Source organism: Notechis scutatus, chromosome 14 (genome assembly GCF_049901735.1).
Source record: "Notechis scutatus isolate UNSWTSFEM ecotype Mainland chromosome 14, rNotScu1.2, whole genome shotgun sequence".
Classification (NCBI taxonomy): domain Eukaryota; kingdom Metazoa; phylum Chordata; class Lepidosauria; order Squamata; family Elapidae; genus Notechis; species Notechis scutatus.
In genome coordinates, this window is record NC_142022.1 from 3,959,469 (window position 1) to 3,977,302 (window position 17,834).

Consider the following 17,834-nt stretch of genomic DNA (forward strand, 5'->3'; position numbering starts at 1 on the left):
GGGATAGCACAACTTAGAAAAAGTAAAAAGAGCACACTGCATTTTGTTTAATTATCCAAGGCTCTTATTATAACTCTCTTCTCCAAAAACTTATCACCTTTTTTTCCCCTAAGTTTCAACATCAGACTCCAGCTGTTGATAGAAACCCAGAAGAGCACCTGCAATAATACTCTCCCATGCTCTTCCCTCTATCTTATCAAATAGCAATGTCCTTGAAAAAAAAGTCTCAGTTCTTTCTTTCTCAGCTTTGTCTGGTCACAGGAAAAATAGAATATTTCCAAGCCTCTAGTTGGCAGTGTTACAAAGTTTCTTTGCTTTCACTTTCCCCCTCCTTTTCCAAGCAAAATATAATAAGAATTAATAAAAAAAGAAAAGAAAAAGATATTTTAAAAAAGAAATAACTAAAAGGGAGTCTCTAGCCTAAAATGTTACAAAATCAAAAAGGAGAAAAAAAATAGATAGAAAAGAAAAAACCAGTCCAGTTTCAAAATATAAGATCATGTATAGAAAATCCAGCAATGAGAAAAAAACATTACTTTGACATTCCTGTTTAAAATCGCTGCTTAATCACTTCTGTCAAAACTTTTACAGATTCTTTCTTTTCCTTAGGGTGCCCTTTCAGATCTTAGAATAAAGAAAAAGTTCTCACCAAACCAGCACACTGTCTCTTTCTGTTCTCTTTCTTTTCGGAGCTGTCCCAACTTCAGCAGCTTTAATGGCTGCCTCTTTGCCGCTGGCAAGAAGAGCTTCTCCTGGATCTACCAGGGACTTTGCGGTATCCCTGGGATCGACAGGATGCGCTCTTCACTTTTACTGTCTCTTCAGGACGGTTTAGATCCAATAGGACCGTCCAGGAGCAAAGATATCAGCAGCGATCTCAGACCTCCAAGATCGCATGCCGTATTGTCACAACACCAGCTCCGCCCCCCCAATATCCATATAATTTTTAATCATCCTCTCCTCAGTACCTATTAAGATTTTATCTAATTCAGTAAATTCTTTGTATTCTTTGTAAAACCCTTCTGTCCTACTATTTTTATTATATCTAGAATGTATTTGCACATATGAGTACCAAATTCATCTTTATCTCTTGTCCATCTAATTCTTGCTTTGTTTTGAGTTCACCCTTTTCATTTAGTATTTCACTATAACTATGTGTTCCATTTTAAAAACAATTGGATACACAAATGCCTCTATTGTTGATAACCAGACTGGTATTTTCATGTAATGTTGTTTCCTTATTTTCTCCCATGTTGACAATAAAGCATCTCAAATATAATGCCTCCTGAAATACCAAGGTGCTTTACTTTCCTAATACCATAAAAATGCATGCCACCCCAATTGCAAATCATGACCTTCCAGTGTTAACAATCTAATATTTTTCAAAACAATCCATTCTTTCACCCACATCAGTGTTACTGCCCGGTCGTATAATTCCCAATTGAGTAATCCAAAACCTCCTCTCATTCTAGCATCCTGTAACAATTTTAATTTAATTCTTGCCTTCTTTCCCTGCCATATATATTTCAATTTTATTTTATTTAAGTGCTCAAAGTATTCTTTCCCTAATTTAATTGGAATTGTCTGAAACAAATATAATATCCTTGATAGTAAGTTCATTTTGATTGTAGATATTCTCCCTATTAGAGATAGTTGTAAATTTCCCCATTTTTTCAAATCTGTCGCAATCTGTTTTGATTTATAATAAATATCTTCCTTTAACGTTCCACATCTTGCTGTTAATTGTATTCCTAAATATTTTACTTTGTTTGTGATGTGGATATTCAGCCTGTCTGTCAATTCTTTCCTTTTTCAATCATATTCTTAACTAAAATCTTAGTTTTATCTTTATTTATTTTTAATCCTGCCACCTGTCCATAGTCTTTGATCTTTTCTATCAATTTGGGCGCTGTTTCCAATGGTTCCTCCAATATGAAAACCAGATCATCTACAAATGCTTATAATTTATATTACTCCTTTTTTATTTTCATTCCCTTTATTTCTCTATTATCACTGATAGTTCTATTTAATACCTCCAAAGTCAGTACAAATAGCAGTGGCAACAGAGAACATCCTTGTCAGGTTTCCTTTTTTAATGTTAATATTATCTGTCAAATCTCCATTTATCATTACTTTTGCAGATTGTTTATAATATATTGCCTCAATTGCCTTAATGATTCTTTCTCCAGAGCCCATCACTTCCAAGGGCAATAACATAAATTGCCAAATTTACATTGTCGAAAGCTTTTTGTGCATCTAAAAATACCAAGGCCATTTGCTTCTCTGGGTGTGTTTCATAGTATTCCAATGTATTCAAAATTATTCTCATGTTGTCTTTAATTTGCCTCTTAGGCAGAAATCCATTTTGATCAGACTGTATAAAGTAGTTCAAGTATCTTTTGAATGCTTCTGCCATTATTAAGGCAAATATTTTAGTCTTCATATAGCAGGGATATAGGGAGGATCTACAACTTCAGCGGGCAAGCTATTCTGTTAATTGTTTTCAATGTCAGGAAGTTTCTCCTGAATTCCAGTTTGCTTCTCTCCATTCGAATTTCACCTGATTGACTCAGCCTTCCGTCTTTCCGAGGTGGGTAAAACGAGGACCCAGATTGTTGGGGGCAAGAGGCTGACTCTGAAAACCGCTTAGAGAGGGTTGTAAATGCACTGTGAAGTGGTATATAAGACTTAAATGCTATTGCTATCTTCCTTCCTTCTGATTAGAATGTAGTATTGCAGGCTAACTCTGCCCACTGCTAGACGTTCGATCTTGATCAGCTCAAGGTTGACTATGCCTTCTGTCCTTCCAAGGTTGATAAAACGAGGAGCCAGATTGTTGGGAGCAAGAGGCTGGCTCTGTAAACCACTCAGTGTTCTGACCCACACCCTTTTCCAACAAATCAAACACAATCCAGAAGGAACAGAAACCTTGTAATTCTTTTACAAAATAACTAGCTGTGATAAGCACAAGCCTTGCCAAACTGTGTGAGACTTGCCAGAAGATAACAGACAAGAAATAATTTGCAAATTAGAATCTTCAAATACAAACTCAGGATACTGGAATGTCCACGAGGCTGGAGTTTCAAAACATCTTTGCCTTCTGCAAAGTACGTTTGTTTCACAGCTGGCTTTTATCTTCTTGAAGGAGGGGCAGCCTTACTCTTGAGTCGCCCGTGCTGTTCTAACTGCTCTTTTCTACGAGCAATCCTGTGCGCACGCGCACTTGGCACAGGCTCCTCGGGAACCTCCTCATCGCTGCTGCCAGCTCCCACAATCTCTGAAGGCAGCAGTTCACTCCCTAGTGGTCCTCGCTCTCCTCAGCCATCCACATCTGCTGCCGGCTAACCACAACACTCAGAGAGGGATGTAAAGCACCGTGAAGCGGGATATAAGTCTAAGTGCTATTGCTCAGTGCTATGTGGTTTGGCTTCCAGGCTCTTTGTCAACACACACACACACAAACACACACACACACAAAACATTGGTTCTCCATCATCCAGTTCTCCAGCTGCATCCTTCATCTAGTCTCACAAGTGTCACCCAGACCCAAAAATTGAAGAAAGAGGCGACACATGGCCAGATCTGTGCAATTTAATTTTATTATCCTATTTCAGAACAAGAGCTATGAGGATTTGGGGATGGGAGTGCGGTGGATTCCCCTTAGGGTGGGCGAGTGGGGAGGCTGGGTAGTTGCTTCTAAGTGATTATGCGGTTATCGGGGAAGGCAGGGGGGTGCTTTCCTCCCAGAGCTGAGCATCAGAAGGTGAGACCCTTTAAAAAGGAAGTTTAATTCTGGGCGTGATAATGCAGTCCTGGCTGACGACGGCTTTCTTTTCGGTTCTCATGTTGATGAAGATACCAAAGGTGCAGTTGTGCTTCTAAAGAAACCAAAGAAACAGAGTTAGGGGAAGCATTGATAAGACATTGATGCTGAAGTTTTGGATCAGAAAATTAGAGAGAAGATCTGGACTGGCTTCAGACAACATGATTGGATCCCTGGAAGGTTTAACTGCTAAATTTGCACAATGCACCAAGGGCTGTGTGGTTGTGGTATTGAGCCAGTCTAGCCAGTCTGGCTAGAAAGCAGGAGATTGTGAGTTCTAGTCCCGCCTTAGGGATGAAAGTCAACTACGTGGCTTTGGGCCAATCACCAGGAGACTGGGAGGTTTAGTCCTGCCTTAGGCATGAAAGCTGGCTGGATAACTTTGAGCTAGTCACTATTTCTCAACCCAGCCTGCCCTGCAGGATTGTTGTTGTGGGGAAAATAGGAAGGTGTGTTGGTTATGTTCGCTGCCTTGAATTATTTGTCAAAATAATAATGGCAAGATACAAATTGATTGATCAATAATGTGCCACAAAACCCAGCTGCTTTGGTTAGGATTTCACTTATTTGGAGAATCCAGATAGTTTTTGCTTAAGGAGGCTGATTATTATTGTTTATTGTTTATTAAATGTATATTCCACCCATCTCAGAGATAAGGAGATTCTGAGAGGTTTTTTTTTTTTTTTTTTTTGCGAGTTGGGCAACTACATAAATTTACAAAAAAGGCAAAGCCGAGTTGCCGAGCCTTAATTCAACCATCCCCCATTTAAAACCAACCATCGTTTTTGCTAGGCAGGGCAGATTGTTCGAGATTCGAAACTTGCAGCTGTTACCTCTTGTTTTAATTTTGGTAGAAGCTGGCAGCCCTCCTTCTCCATGTAGGCTCTGGAATATTCCACGCCAGCCTCTTCTTGCTCTTTGGTTCTGGTGCAGTTGGTCTTGGCCAAAAGCATCTTGACGTAGACCATAATGCCGATGGCTTCCTGGGATCAAAGAAGAAATCACATCTCAGAAATGTCGCTTCGGATCGCTGCATCACTCACTCGCCCTTACAAATCCCAGTGAGACTTTGAACTGTGTTGGGATGAGTTCAGTCTGAACCCCTAAACTTTTAAGCAGAGGTGGTATTCAGCCGGTTCTGACTGGTTCTGGAGAACTGGTCACGGAAATTTTGAGTAGCTCGGAGAACCAGCAAATACCCCCATCAGTGGAGCAGAGGACAGCTGGATTCTGTTCCCAGTGTGCACATGCACAGAGCTGCCAGGAGAAGGGAACAGCTAAGGAATAAGGGTAAAGGCACAGGTGGGCAGTGAATGGCCCCTCCCATAGGGAATAAAGAGGAGTGAAAGGGGAGAGGTGTTTGCAGGAGACAATTAGTTCATTTAATGAGGGTGAAGATTTGTGACTCCAATGCCAGAGGTGCTATTCCACTGGTTAATTGTTCTCACTGTCAGGAAATTTCTTCTTAGTTCTAGGTTGCTTCTCTCCTTGCTTAGTTTCCATCTGTTGCTTCTTGTCCTGCCTTCTGGTGTCCTCTTCTCTGTGAGAGTCCAGCTATTCTCCAAAGCACCTGAAGGCAGGACAAGAAGCAACGGATGGAAACTAAGGATGCATTACCTGTATTCAGAACCAGAGGTGGTATTCAGCCGGTTCTGACCAGTTCTGGAGAACCGATTGCGGAAATTTTGAGTAGTTCGGAGAACTGCCAAATCCCACCTCTGACCGCCCCCGCCCCCATCTCTCCTCTGCCTCCTGAGTCCCAGCTGATCGTCCGGGTCGTCTTTGGTTGCCCTTCACAGGAGAACAGAGCTGGAAAGCAGGTTAGTGGGTTGGGGACGGAATTGGAGTATCCTTCTCCTGCCATGCCCACCAAGCCACAACCATAGAACCGGTATTAAAAATGTAAGAGAGGGCTGCTTTGGACCATGTGCAGAGTGCCATTCAATCTCAGCCACCAGGAAAGTAGGGTTTCCACAATATTTGCATGCACATAGAAAAGAAACAAATTTTGATGGAGAGTAGAAAAAGAAAAGAATAAATAGGCTTTCTATAAAAACGATGAGAAGGAGGGGGAAGGCTGCAGAGGCACCAGGCTACAAACCAGGAGGCTGTGAGTTCTAGTCCTGCCCTAGGCATGAAAGTTGGCTGGGGCTTTTGCTGGCTGAGGGGATTTCTGCTCACCTGGAACTCCAGCTGACCATCCTCCAGATGTTTGTAGTAGGCTCCCATACTTCCTCGATTGAAGTAGGTGACGGCTTGCTCCTTCTTGTAATGAGACACAGCCTCGGTTTGAGCTGCTGCTTCCATTATCATCTGTCGCTCGTCCTTCGCCATGCGCTCGGAAACTTCACTCGACTCTGAACTGGCTTCTTTCAACTTTTCAAAAAGAGGGTGCCTCTTGTTAGGATGCTTTTTTCCAACCCGGGGACCCTTGTTTTTGTCAGCCTCTTCCTCCTCTACACAGGAATGCTTCGTTTTGAAACATTCTTTATCTTTGTGATGATGCCTCTTCTTACAACAACACTCCTCTTCCTTGTGGTGGCACCTCTTCTTGCAGCATTCCTCCACGCAGTGATGCCTCTTTTCACAGAGACACTCCTCTTCGGAAGAGCTCTCCTCTTCCTCGCAACATCTCCCTTCCACTGCAACCGCGGCTAGCAGCAAAGCGCAGCTGAGAAGCAGCTGTAAACCCAGCCAGGACCTTCCCATGGTGGCCAGGAGATGCTGAAAGAAGCAAACAATCCTGGCTGGAGGACGGAGGCTGATATACTTCTCAGGGAGCCCTGCCCCTTGGTGGGTCTGCCCACCAGCTGGAAGAACCCTATAAGTCTCCTATAGGTCAGGTCCGCCCCATTGGCCAGATCTGGGAGGAAGGAAGGGCTGAAGTCCATCCCATTGCTTCATTGTCCCTCACAATTCTAAGGGGACCTCACTGGGAGAAGTCAAGGCATGGTTAGACAATGGCTTTCTCAACATCTCTACTGCAAATTTGTGTAGTGGCAATGCAGAAGGACAGAATAACGGCATTAGAAGGGACCCTGAAGGTTTTCTAGTCGAACCCCTTGCACAAACAAGAGACCCTGTACCATTCCAGACAAGTGCCTGTCCTGTCTCTTCTTTTATACATACATACATACATACATACATACATACATACATACATACATATTTTATTCATAAACGTTTTTGAATACAGCGTATTGTCAGCGTATACCATTTACAAGAGAAAGAAAAAAGAAAACCATAAAGAATACCACATTAAATATTAACACATGTACATATTTGACTATTAATGTATTAACAGCAGCTAGAATTGTATTTGCACAAAATTGGAAAAATGAGAAAATTCCAACAGAGGAGGAAACAATTAAGAAAATAATGGAATGTGCGGAAATCAGTAGATTGACAATGGCAATCAAAGAACAGGAAGAAAAAGAGTATTATAAGATTTGAAATTTATTTTATGAATGGTTAGACAGAAGAATAAGAAACTTAAATACGTGGTAATAGCAATAACATTTTATAACTGATTTTGAAAGAATAAGAGAATGAATATAACTTAGTAAGGATGGATTATATTTTTGAAAGATAACTATAATGTTAATGATAATATAATAATCAAACAATATGAGCTAAAATGTTGATTAGAATGCTTATAAATATAATTAAATAAGAAATGTATGATATCATTATGTGCACAAGATATATGTACCCAACCAACACACTGTAGAATCGGAAGATAGTTTTATTTGTTATTTTGGTTTTAAAAATATTTTTTATTTAAAAAAATATATTAACACATGCAGTGATAGCAATACTAACATATACTAATAATAATACATGATACCAGTAGTAATATCACCAAATACTTTTAACTAAATTTCTTTTTATATTAGCTTATTTACATTTTTAGTAATTAGAATAATTATAAATCATTTCTACTTCTGGTCTCTTCTTAAAAGACTCCAGTGTTGGAGCAAGTTTGGTGGCAAGTTGTTCCACTGGTTAATTGCTCAGTCACCTTTCTTCGTATGTTTTAGTTTCCAGCCCCCTAATCATCCTGGTTGCTCTTCTCTGCACTCTTTCCAGAGTTTCAACATCTTTTTTACATTGTGATGACCAAAACTGGATGCCAATATTCCAAGTGTGGCCTTACCAAGGCATTATAAAGTGGCATTAGTCCTTCACACAATCTTAATTCTATCCCTCTGTTAATGCAGCATTGGACTGCTCTTTTGACAGCTGCAGCACATGACTAGCTCACATTGAATGGCTTATGAGTAAAAAATAAACCTTTAATTTCCTTTATTTACTGGTAGGATTATTGTCACCGCCCCAACTCTTGGCAAAACACCTTATTGGGATAAAAGCAGGCTGAGAGAGAGTGTGATGGACCTCAAGTCAGATGTGGGGTTGAGCTATCCATATCCAGAATTTCATCCTACCTGCTCCCTTTTGGGACTCCAGAATCAACAGCTGAGCAATTTCTTCTGTTCTCCTTCTTCAGTCAAGAAAACTGAGTCTTCTAATAGTTAGTTCGGAGAACTTTTCCAAGCTTCTGTTGAAACGTCCCAATTTCCTGTTTTCTAGGCCATAAAATGAATTATAACCTCATTAAATGAACAGAAAATACTTTTCTGGTCTTCTCTGGAATACTTTGACTCTTAGGGAGCAGGTGGGCCTCCAAATCTTTATGTCAAAGAAGGAGAGACCTTTCATTTCTATGACCTCCAAGAAACTCAAATCTAAGGCCAAACTTAGTTGGGGAGGGAAGAGTGAAAAATATGAATAGAGGTAGTCCTTATATTACGACCACAACTGAGCCCAAAATTTATGTTGCTAAGTCCAACAATCACTCTCAAGAGGAGTGAGTCACCAATCCAGAATATTGCAACTCCTAGACAGTAAAATGTTGAGTCTTGTTGAATATACTAAACTGGAGGTTTGCAAAAACTAGACTGGGAAACCATTTGACTGGCAGGTATAAGATGTGTTGCCTCAAGCAGGGGTTGGACTAGAAGACCTCCAAGGCCCTTTCCAGTCCTAGAATCCCATTTTTTTATGTTGCAATGTGATTTTAAAGGGGGGTTATTATTATTATTCTTGAATGCCAGGGGTTATATGTTGTGTTTTGGGTATTTTTAATTCTGGCATGCTGCTCAGTCATTTGTGTGAGTTGGGCAAAGGGGATATACAAAAAGAAGGGGAGTGGGAGAGGACATAGATACAAACTCAAGGTTAATTGCACCAAACTTGATTGCAGGAAATACAACTTCAGAAACAGAGTGGTCAATGTCTGGAATACTCTACCTGACTCTGTGGTTTCCTCCCCAAACCCCAAAAACTTTAACCTTAGACTGTCTACTATTGACCTCATCCCTTTCCTAAGAGGTCTGTAGGGGGTGTGCATAAGCGCACCAACTGTGCCTACCGTCCCTGTCCTATTGTTTCTTTTATTTTTTTATTTTTCTTATATGTATCCATGCATTCATAACTATGTTTTTACTTATACCTATTACCTTGTAAGCAATTGACAAAAAAAAAATAAAAAATAAAAGACCCTTGGACACTGAAGGAGCCACAATCTCATTGCTGAAATCCTCCAAAAATTCTCTCTTCCCTCCCTGATCTCGACGGTGGATGTTTTCTTGGCCACAATTCTCTACATCTTCTGTTGCTCGCCTCTCTCTTGATAGAAGATTATTGTTTCTGGCAAGGGCCATGCTTGGCCAGCTCTGGCCAGAATGCTTTGAAGTCACTGACGGACCAGAAATAATAAATACCTTTAGAACATTTGTGTTTTTAAAAAGGAGCCAAAGATAATGATAAAGACAGTCAAACCCAAACAATGAACAAGGGGCTTCATTTTTTTGAAAGCACCAATTCACCTTGGGTTTCACTTGGCAAAAATTTGGCCAGAGCAATTTTAAGCATATTAGAGATAACCAATGCACAAATATTCCAACTGGCCAAGAAAAATCTCCTGTGACCTGGAAAAACATTGGATTATTCTCCAAAAGGTTGATTGTCCTCCATCTTTGGGGTGTAAAAAGACACCTGTAAAAATCCCACCTTAAGATGTCTATTCCAACACACACATACACACATTCTTCCCCAAGTCTAATCTTTTAATCCCTTTCCACCCATTTCATTTTCCAGAGGAGGTCAGAAAGAAAAAAAAGATCTAAACTTAATTTCTTGTTGTTCTTTTTCAGCAAGAAAAGCAAAAGTCCTGAGAAGTTTCTTTGCGAGGACAATGTACCTCTCTCAGAAATTTTAGGTGGGCGTGGAGTATCGTGGTAGTGTTTGACATACAAACCAAAAGGACCAGATATTGTACGTCACCATTTCTTTTTTAAAAGGACGGTTTTTTTTGGTCTACACCCAGAATACCAAATTTATTTATTAAACTTATAATTTAAATTTAAAGAGGGGGTGTGTGAAACATCCTAGAAGGATTGCTTTGATGGCATCTACAATCCTTAAATTGGTCTGATGGGACCAGTCAAGCAAAGTTGACTTATTTCCCTTGTGTGTTGAATAAATATATTTGAATTTTGGCTTAACCCCCAGGGGAAAAATATGAGAATTGGGTTTTGAAGGCTGGTTCTGGGATGTCCTACCCAAAGACACCAATTGTGGGGTCAGATCGATGCCTATGGAAGGGAGGGCACGTGACTGGACCAAGGAAAGAGAATGTCACAGCCAACCAAAGCCTTCTTTTAGGGGAGTGGCATTCGATTGTCCAGCCTGAGATGCCTTCACCAAATGACCGTTTCTCTTTTGGGGTGTGTCTCAAGGGAGGGCAGGCTGTCTGGACTTGGGGGTGGAGCCCCTGAACCTATATCAGTCGGTGTCCCCCATCTCCAGCCCGCCCATTGCTACCCAAGGAGTTGTGGCATTGATTTTGGCACCATGGGAGGCTACTGGCAGCTGGTCTTTGCCTGCTGCCTACTTGTCCGAAGTCTTTCAGCAGAATACTCGGTGAAAGACAACTCAACCTCTGCAGTGAAAGACAACTCAACTTCTGTGGTGAAAGACAACTCAACCTCTGCGGTGAACTCAGACGAAGAGCTGAAGAAGAACATTGGGCAACGAATTGCTTCCCTGCAGGAAATGCAGCAGGATGAAATTCGCAACTTCGCTGACTTAGCCTTGCAACATTATAACACGCAGAAATCCTCCTTGTTCACAACCTTGGAGGAAGCAACCGTGACGGTCAAGGTAAGGAGCATCTTGAAGCCACTGAGATGGTCTCCATCTGATGATTGTTTCAGTGAGGATTGTAGCCATTTAGCACCCTCTGGCCCCACAGGAAATCTAGACGGTAGTTCCCATAATTCCCGGTCTTGTCAGTTGCAGAATTAGAGACTTTGCAGTCCAACTCAACCAGCTGAGGAACGCTGTCATGTCCATTCACCTAGGAGATGGATACACACACACACACACACACATACACACACACACACACACCATTATTTATTTTATGGAGTTTTTGAGTTCTCACCTCTCCTTCAGAAGCTCAAGGCTGTGTGCATTGCACTCCTATCTCCTGTTCTCCTCCTCAACAGCAATCCTGAGAGGTAGGCTGGGCTGGGAGGATCTATGACCGAAAGAGCAAGTTTTCTGTGACTGAAGGCGGAGTAGAATCTGTATCTCTTCATCCCTAGTCCAACACCTTCACTGAGGCTCTTGTTTTTGATATCTCACCATTCGTGTAGGACCTCAAAGGCAGCATAGAGAGTGGAAGAAAGGGGACTAAAACTTGGGTTTTCTCAATTGCACAGAAGAGGAGCATAGGTGATAAAGAGTCTGGAGGCTAAACAGTATGATGAATGGTTGAGGGAGTTAGATATGTCTAGCCTATCAAAGATGATAAGGATTAAAGTGGGGAGGGGGATGATAGCAGTCTTCTAGTACTTGAAGGGCTGAGAAGATTGATTTAATTTCCAAAACACTGGAGGACAGGTAGAGATTCGAGTAGTAATGTAAGTTTTTTTCATTATTATTATAGATCCAACATAGAATTAAGGAGAAATTTAAGGTGGCTTCTTAAAAACCTCCAGAGATGGAGCATCCATAATTTCTGAAGGCAAGCTGTTCCGTTGGTTAATTGTTCTAACTGTCAGGAAATTCCTCCTTATTTCTAGATTGCTTTTTTCTCCTTGATTAGTTTCCATCTGTTACTTCTTATCCTGCCTTCACATGCTTTGGAAGTCAATTCCCCCTTCTTTGGGGCAGCCTCTCAGGGGAAGTATTAGTGTGGTTTTATACTGCGCTGGTGAGACCACACTTAGAATACTGCATCCAGTTTTGGTCATTAAAATACAAAAGAGATGTTGAGACTCTGGAAAGAGGGCAGAGAAGAGCAACAAAGATGATTAGGGGACTGGAGGCTAAAACATACGATAAATGGTTGCAGGAGTAGAAAATGTCTGATTAATGAAAGAAGGAGGGGGGGGGTGACAGTAGCAGTCTTCCAATATTTGAGGTGCTGTCACATGGTACAACCTGCAAAGCACCTGAACTGAAGGCAGGACAAGAAGCAATGGATTAAAACTTATCAAAAAGAGATTCTACCTAGAATTAAGGAGGAATTTACTGACAGTGAGAACAATTAACCAGTGGAATGGTTAATTCAGAAGCTGTGGGTACTGCCACCATGGTGGTTTTCAAGAGATGGGGCAACCATTTGTCTGGAATAAAATATGGACTCCTGCCTGAGTGAGGGTTGGACTAGAAGACCTTCAAGATCCCATCCAATCCTATCATTCTATGTTTTAGTCCAGACTTTATACCACTCTGTCTCTTTCTCCTGTATTTAATCAAATAGTTAAAGTTTTGTAAACCAAAGAGAATGGAATACAATGGACAAATATGAGATGATACGAATGCATGAGTATAAAAGAATGTAAATATGTATATAATTGTAGATAAATGTAGATAAAAGTAAATAGAAATAATATGCAGCTAGCACTATATTAATAACGTAAGGGGGAAAAGGAAATTAACTGTTACGGGTATCTCTATACTATAGTTTGTATGGCCAAAATGATGGCCAAGAAAGTCGCACTGTGTTCAATTGTTTTTAATGTTTATTCAACAAAATTTATTTTAAAACACTACACAAATATCCAATAATAATTTGGGATGGATTCTTTTCTTCTCCTGAATTACATCCTTGAGGAATTTGGGAGAGGCTCTTTAAGGAAGACTTCTATGAGCAGACATTGAGGACCAAACAAAGAAAAAGCAAAGAGTAGTAGAAAAAGGGAAAGACTGGAGGAGAAATTGAAGACACCGAGGCAGTGTTCTTGACTTAAAATGTAAACAGGGAGAAATGAACTACAGCAGACAAGGATTGTTAGGAATGATAGTCACTTAACAGTTGGGTTGGCAATATATAAACCAGGATAGTCATTTAATACTGCTGTATCTTTAAGAGAATGTTGTAATTGTGATTGGCTGAGGTTTCCCACAACGGCCATAAGATGGAGCCAGAAACCTGGTTTGTTCTTTTTTGCATTTCCTTTGCTTTCCTTTTAGAATAGAATAGAATACCTTTATTGTCATTGCATTCTACAAATACAATGAAATTTGAAAGCTACTCCAGTACAGTGTCCCAAACACCACATCACAATCACACTACAGATTATTTAAAAATTAAAATAATTAAATAGTAATTAAAAACCTAGTCTAAAACCTATCTAAAACATATAGTAAGTTAGATAGTTTAAAAATGCCACGATATACATAGGGCTACATCACATATGCATTGTTTGATTCAAGACAATTACTGCCTTGGAAAAGAAACTGTTTCTCAGTCTATTAGTCCTCATTTTAAGACACCTATAATGCCTCCCTGATGGTAACAGTTCAAAATATGAATGTCCAGGATGAGAATGGTCTGTGGAGATTTTTAGTGCTCTAGAGAGGAGTCTGGTCTTCGCAATCTCTTCCAAAGAAGAAAGAGAGCAACCTCTTTTGCCTGATCGTCATTCTGCTTGAATTGCTGTGAATCTTGCAACTATTTGCAAACTCTGTTTACTGAACTTTGTTTATGACACTGGTAAAGAAAAGGACTTCGTTTTTGGATTATCCCTGGACTGATTATTTTGAATACTAACTGCTTTAACCACATATGATTTGGACTGTTTGTTGGACTTTGTTTACCCGTTTACAGGAAGTAAAACTTGCATTTTACTATTCAGTGTTTCTGTGTGCTGGTTGTGTGTTATTCATCACCACCCTCACTATGTTTCTCTGAGTGTAATCATTCTCCTAACGGGGGATACCTCAACAAGGATAATCAATTGTTTGGTGGGAGTCATTAAAACTGTTGTTGACCATGATGTGGTTGTTTGCTCTGATCCCATTCACACATGGGATGGATTCACACAACCCTAAAACCTGGTTTAGGTTTTCAAGTCACAGTGGGCGAACCAGAATCCTCCAATATGATTGACAAGGATTCCAGGTTCACCCAACATCCCAAGACAAAAGGTGAATTATGACATTGGGTTGTAGCCCCAATCACCCCAGCCCCACCTTATCCAAGCCTAGCACATTGTACAATCTTCATTTCGGGGCAGGGGGAATTTTGCAAGGATGTAATTTTGCCTGTTTCCCCCAATTCCATCATGGTGATAGAAAAGCAATTTTCATACGCAGAGAGACGTTTAATTTCCTGCTTGTAAGGGAGTGGTCGAAGCAGCCAAGATGATGGCTGTGATCGCACACTTGCGGGTGCCATCTTGACTTTTTTGACCTCTCTATTCCTAAAGGATGACTTTGCCCTTTGCGGAGCATCTCACAGTCAAAACACCCCTGTGTCAGGGCTCCAACAAATCCATCCACATTCAAATCAGACGTCTCTAGCCGCATCTCTCAGAGTAAAAAAAAAAAAAAAAAGATTGGGAGTGGCCATGTCAGTGTTAGCTGGATGCAGCCGACACTAAAATATTCATTTCCCCCTTGACCCTGGTCTTCCCCCTATGGGACACATCATCAATCAGAAAGCTCAAACTGCCCAAGGAACTGCTGATCCAGTTCTACAGAGGAATTATTGAGTTTGTCATCTGCACCTCTATAACTGTCTGGTTTGGTTCTGCAACCCAACAGGACAGACACAGACTTCAGAGGGTAATTAGGACTGCAGAAAAAACAATTGCTACCCACCTGCCTTCCATGGAGGACCTGTATATCCTGCATGAGTCAAAAAGAGGGCTGTGAAAATATCTACAGACCCCTCACATCCTGGACATAAACTGTTTCAACTCCTTCCCTCAAAACGAGGCTATAGAGCACCACACACCAGAACAACTAGACACAAGGAGAGTTTTTCCCCGAAAGCCATCACTCTGCTAAACAAATAATTCCCTCAACACTGTTCCAACTATTTACAAAGTCTGCACTACTATTACTATTAATCTTCTCATCACTCCTTATCACCCATCCCCTCCCACTTGTGATTGTAGGACTGTAACTTTGTCACTTGTATCCTTACAATTTATATTGACTGTTTCCTAGTATGATTTGATTGTTGATTGTACCTTATGATTATCATCAAGTGTTGTACGTTATGATTCTTGATTCTTAACAAATGTATCTTTTCTTTTATCTGTACTGAGAGTATTTACACCAAGACAAATTCCTTGTGTGTCCAGTCACACTTGGCCAATAAAGTATTCTATTCTATGCTCTCCAGTAATAATCTTGCACGCCAACAGCTTTGGCTGCCTAGCAATTATCTGAAGCATTTAAGGAATGCACTACTTTACCCCACTCCCTTTCTGCTGGCAGCTCAAAAGACCACAGGAGTATCTTTTTAGTTGACACCCTGATTGTTTTCGTAGAAAGCCATTGGATCCATGGTGTACCTGCGGATGACATTAGAAAAGACCAACTGCACCAAAAAAGATGTGAAACATCACAGTCTCTCTCACTCTGATGACTCTGATGACTCTGATGAAGGCCCCCCGAAATATTGCAGTCCGCTTGACGGCCAGAACAAGGAGGTGAGGAAACAGGACTTGGTCTGCATAGGAACCCCAAGCTGGGAAAACTCAGCTAAGAGTTCTTAGGAGTGACTCCATCCAGTGACAGGATTCCCCAGCAAACGGATTCATTTTTGATTATTTTAGATATTTTCATGTCCTGCCTTTAGTGTTTTTCTAAATGACTTAAGGCAGGAACATACGTAGTAGTCCTTCTTCCTCCTATCTTCCCTGCAACAACAACCCTGTAAGGTGGGTTGGGCTGAGAGAGACTGGATCAAAGTCACCCAGCCAGCTTTCGTGCCTATGGCCTAAGGCAGGATTAGAACTCAATGATTGGACTGAAGTGATCCAACTGGTTTCCCTCCCTCCCTCCCTCCCTTTTTCTTCTTTTTCCTCCCCTCTTCGTTCTCCTTCCTTCCCCTCTTTCCTTCCTTGCTCTTCCTCTTCCTCTTCTTCTTCTTCTTCTTCTCCTCCTCCTCCTCCTCCTCCTCCTCCTCCTCCTCCTCCTCCTCCTCCTCCTCCTTCTGCTTCTCCTCCTTCTCCTTCTCCTTCTCCTCCTCATCAGGAGGGGGAAAAAGAAATACCTTAAGGAGTGACTGGGTGGGGGAGAACGCAGTCAGCAATGTTGGGCAGTGATGTCGGCTGGGGAAGGGAGGGGAGGGCGGAGATGGGCGGGGCCAGCCAGGGACACAATTTCTCCGAACTGCACAGAATCATAACAACCGGGTCTACAGAACCGGTCCAAACCGGTAGAATCCCACCCCTGCATGACCACCTTAGAATCAGAGATGGAAGGGACCAACCTTTGGTGTTTTTATGCTCCCAGGCAAGAGTGATGCTTATTTTATGTAAAGCCCATTGAACTTGTGATGGTTAAGCCCTGGGAAACATGTACTGCACATCAAACTTTTTAACTTGTTCCTTGGTTTCCCTCCCCCCCCCCCACCTCTCCTTTTCTATTTTTCAGCAACTGGACTGCAAATTTGACATTTTTAAAAATGAAAGGTCTTACGATGAGACTGTAATGAGCCATGACTGCAAGCCAGTTAAAATTATCGATAAGGCTATTTTTCTTGGGGAAGAATTCGACGAAGCTAGAAAATAGCCACAGAAAGGATATGCCTGCTGTCACACACACCCCCACCTCATGCTAGAATCGCTGGTAGCCCCCTCTTGTCCCCCACTGTCCTGAAATAGGAAAATAAAATAAAAGCTTTGCCATGTGATTGACTGACTGCGTCTCTCTTGCCTCTGCCCCATGCAAGGTTCTATTTCTTTCCCAACCAATTACAACTGTAGAAGAACAAGATCCTGCAAGTGATTGGAAGGCATCTGCTAGCCCTTAACTTGACTCAGCCTCCCATTGGCATTCAAAGGCGGACACAAACTGGAATGGCCGGTCAGTAATCAGATGGACAGCTCTTAGTTTAGTTTAGTTTATTGCCATTGCACCTTGTACAACGAAATTAAATACCATCTTCTGTGTACATGATGACTATGTAAATAAACCCAAACACACATCCTTCACATTCTATACATTGAATTGAAAACCCCCAATATTGCATTCACATTGCACTATACAGTAGAATTCAATAGAGTTACTGCCCTGGGATAGAAGCTGTTTTTCAGCCTATTTGTTCTTGTTTTTATTATCCTGTACTATCTGCCCGACGGTAATAGTTCAAAAAAAGGTGTGCCCAGGATGAGATGAATCTTTGAGGATGTTGTTTTGAACTTTCTTAAGGCAGTGGGAGCTATAAAGCTCTTCCAAAGAGCGGAGAGGGCAACCCATGATTCTCTGGGCAATGATGTTAGCCCTCTGGAGCACTGTCCTGTCTGTCCCTGTGCAAATTGGCAAATCTTACTCGTGCTCTTGCTGTATTCGGGCACTGAGACTCCTTTTCGGATGAAAGGAAAAAAAATAGCTTGAAGTCTGAATTTTAAAGTCACAGGAGTAAATGAATATTTCTGAAAGATGAACAACAGCTTTTTTCCACCATGTGACACCATAT

General features: G+C 41.2%; 2 protein-coding genes across 2 annotated transcripts; one reads left to right on the forward strand and one right to left on the reverse strand.

Moving 5' to 3' along the window:
• Positions 1 to 3,581: 3,581 nt before the first annotated feature.
• LOC113423835 (uncharacterized) lies at positions 3,582 to 6,570 on the reverse strand. The gene is made up of 3 exons (XM_026685398.2): positions 6,005 to 6,570; positions 4,657 to 4,806; positions 3,582 to 3,878 (listed from the first exon to the last, which is right to left on the reverse strand). Exons 1-3 carry the CDS (start codon positions 6,530 to 6,532, stop codon positions 3,774 to 3,776), a joined length of 783 nt encoding a protein of 260 aa, XP_026541183.2. The 5' UTR covers positions 6,533 to 6,570; the 3' UTR covers positions 3,582 to 3,773.
• A 4,119-nt stretch (positions 6,571 to 10,689) lies between these two features.
• On the forward strand, positions 10,690 to 17,048 carry LOC113423829 (uncharacterized). Its single transcript, XM_026685389.2, has 3 exons — positions 10,690 to 11,047; positions 15,679 to 15,840; positions 16,790 to 17,048. The coding sequence occupies exons 1-3, from the start codon at positions 10,739 to 10,741 to the stop codon at positions 16,925 to 16,927; spliced, it is 609 nt and encodes a 202-aa protein (XP_026541174.1). The 5' UTR covers positions 10,690 to 10,738; the 3' UTR covers positions 16,928 to 17,048.
• The last annotated feature ends 786 nt before the right edge of the window (positions 17,049 to 17,834 follow it).

What these genes read in the sequence shown, in the direction of transcription:
- LOC113423829 (XM_026685389.2), top strand. Translation starts at nt 10,739, where the DNA reads ATGGGAGGCTACTGGCAGCTGGTCTTTGCCTGCTGCCTACTTGTCCGA. An exon ending in AAGCAACCGTGACGGTCAAG is followed by an intron (nt 11,048 to 15,678) that starts GTAAGGAGCATC and finishes TTGTTTTCGTAG; the next exon opens with AAAGCCATTGGATCCATGGT. An exon ending in TTGACGGCCAGAACAAGGAG is followed by an intron (nt 15,841 to 16,789) that starts GTGAGGAAACAG and finishes TCTATTTTTCAG; the next exon opens with CAACTGGACTGCAAATTTGA.
- LOC113423835 (XM_026685398.2), bottom strand. Translation starts at nt 6,532, where the DNA reads ATGGGAAGGTCCTGGCTGGGTTTACAGCTGCTTCTCAGCTGCGCTTTG. An exon ending in ATGGTCAGCTGGAGTTCCAG is followed by an intron (nt 4,807 to 6,004) that starts GTGAGCAGAAAT and finishes CTTTGATCCCAG; the next exon opens with GAAGCCATCGGCATTATGGT. An exon ending in TACCAAAATTAAAACAAGAG is followed by an intron (nt 3,879 to 4,656) that starts GTAACAGCTGCA and finishes TGGTTTCTTTAG; the next exon opens with AAGCACAACTGCACCTTTGG.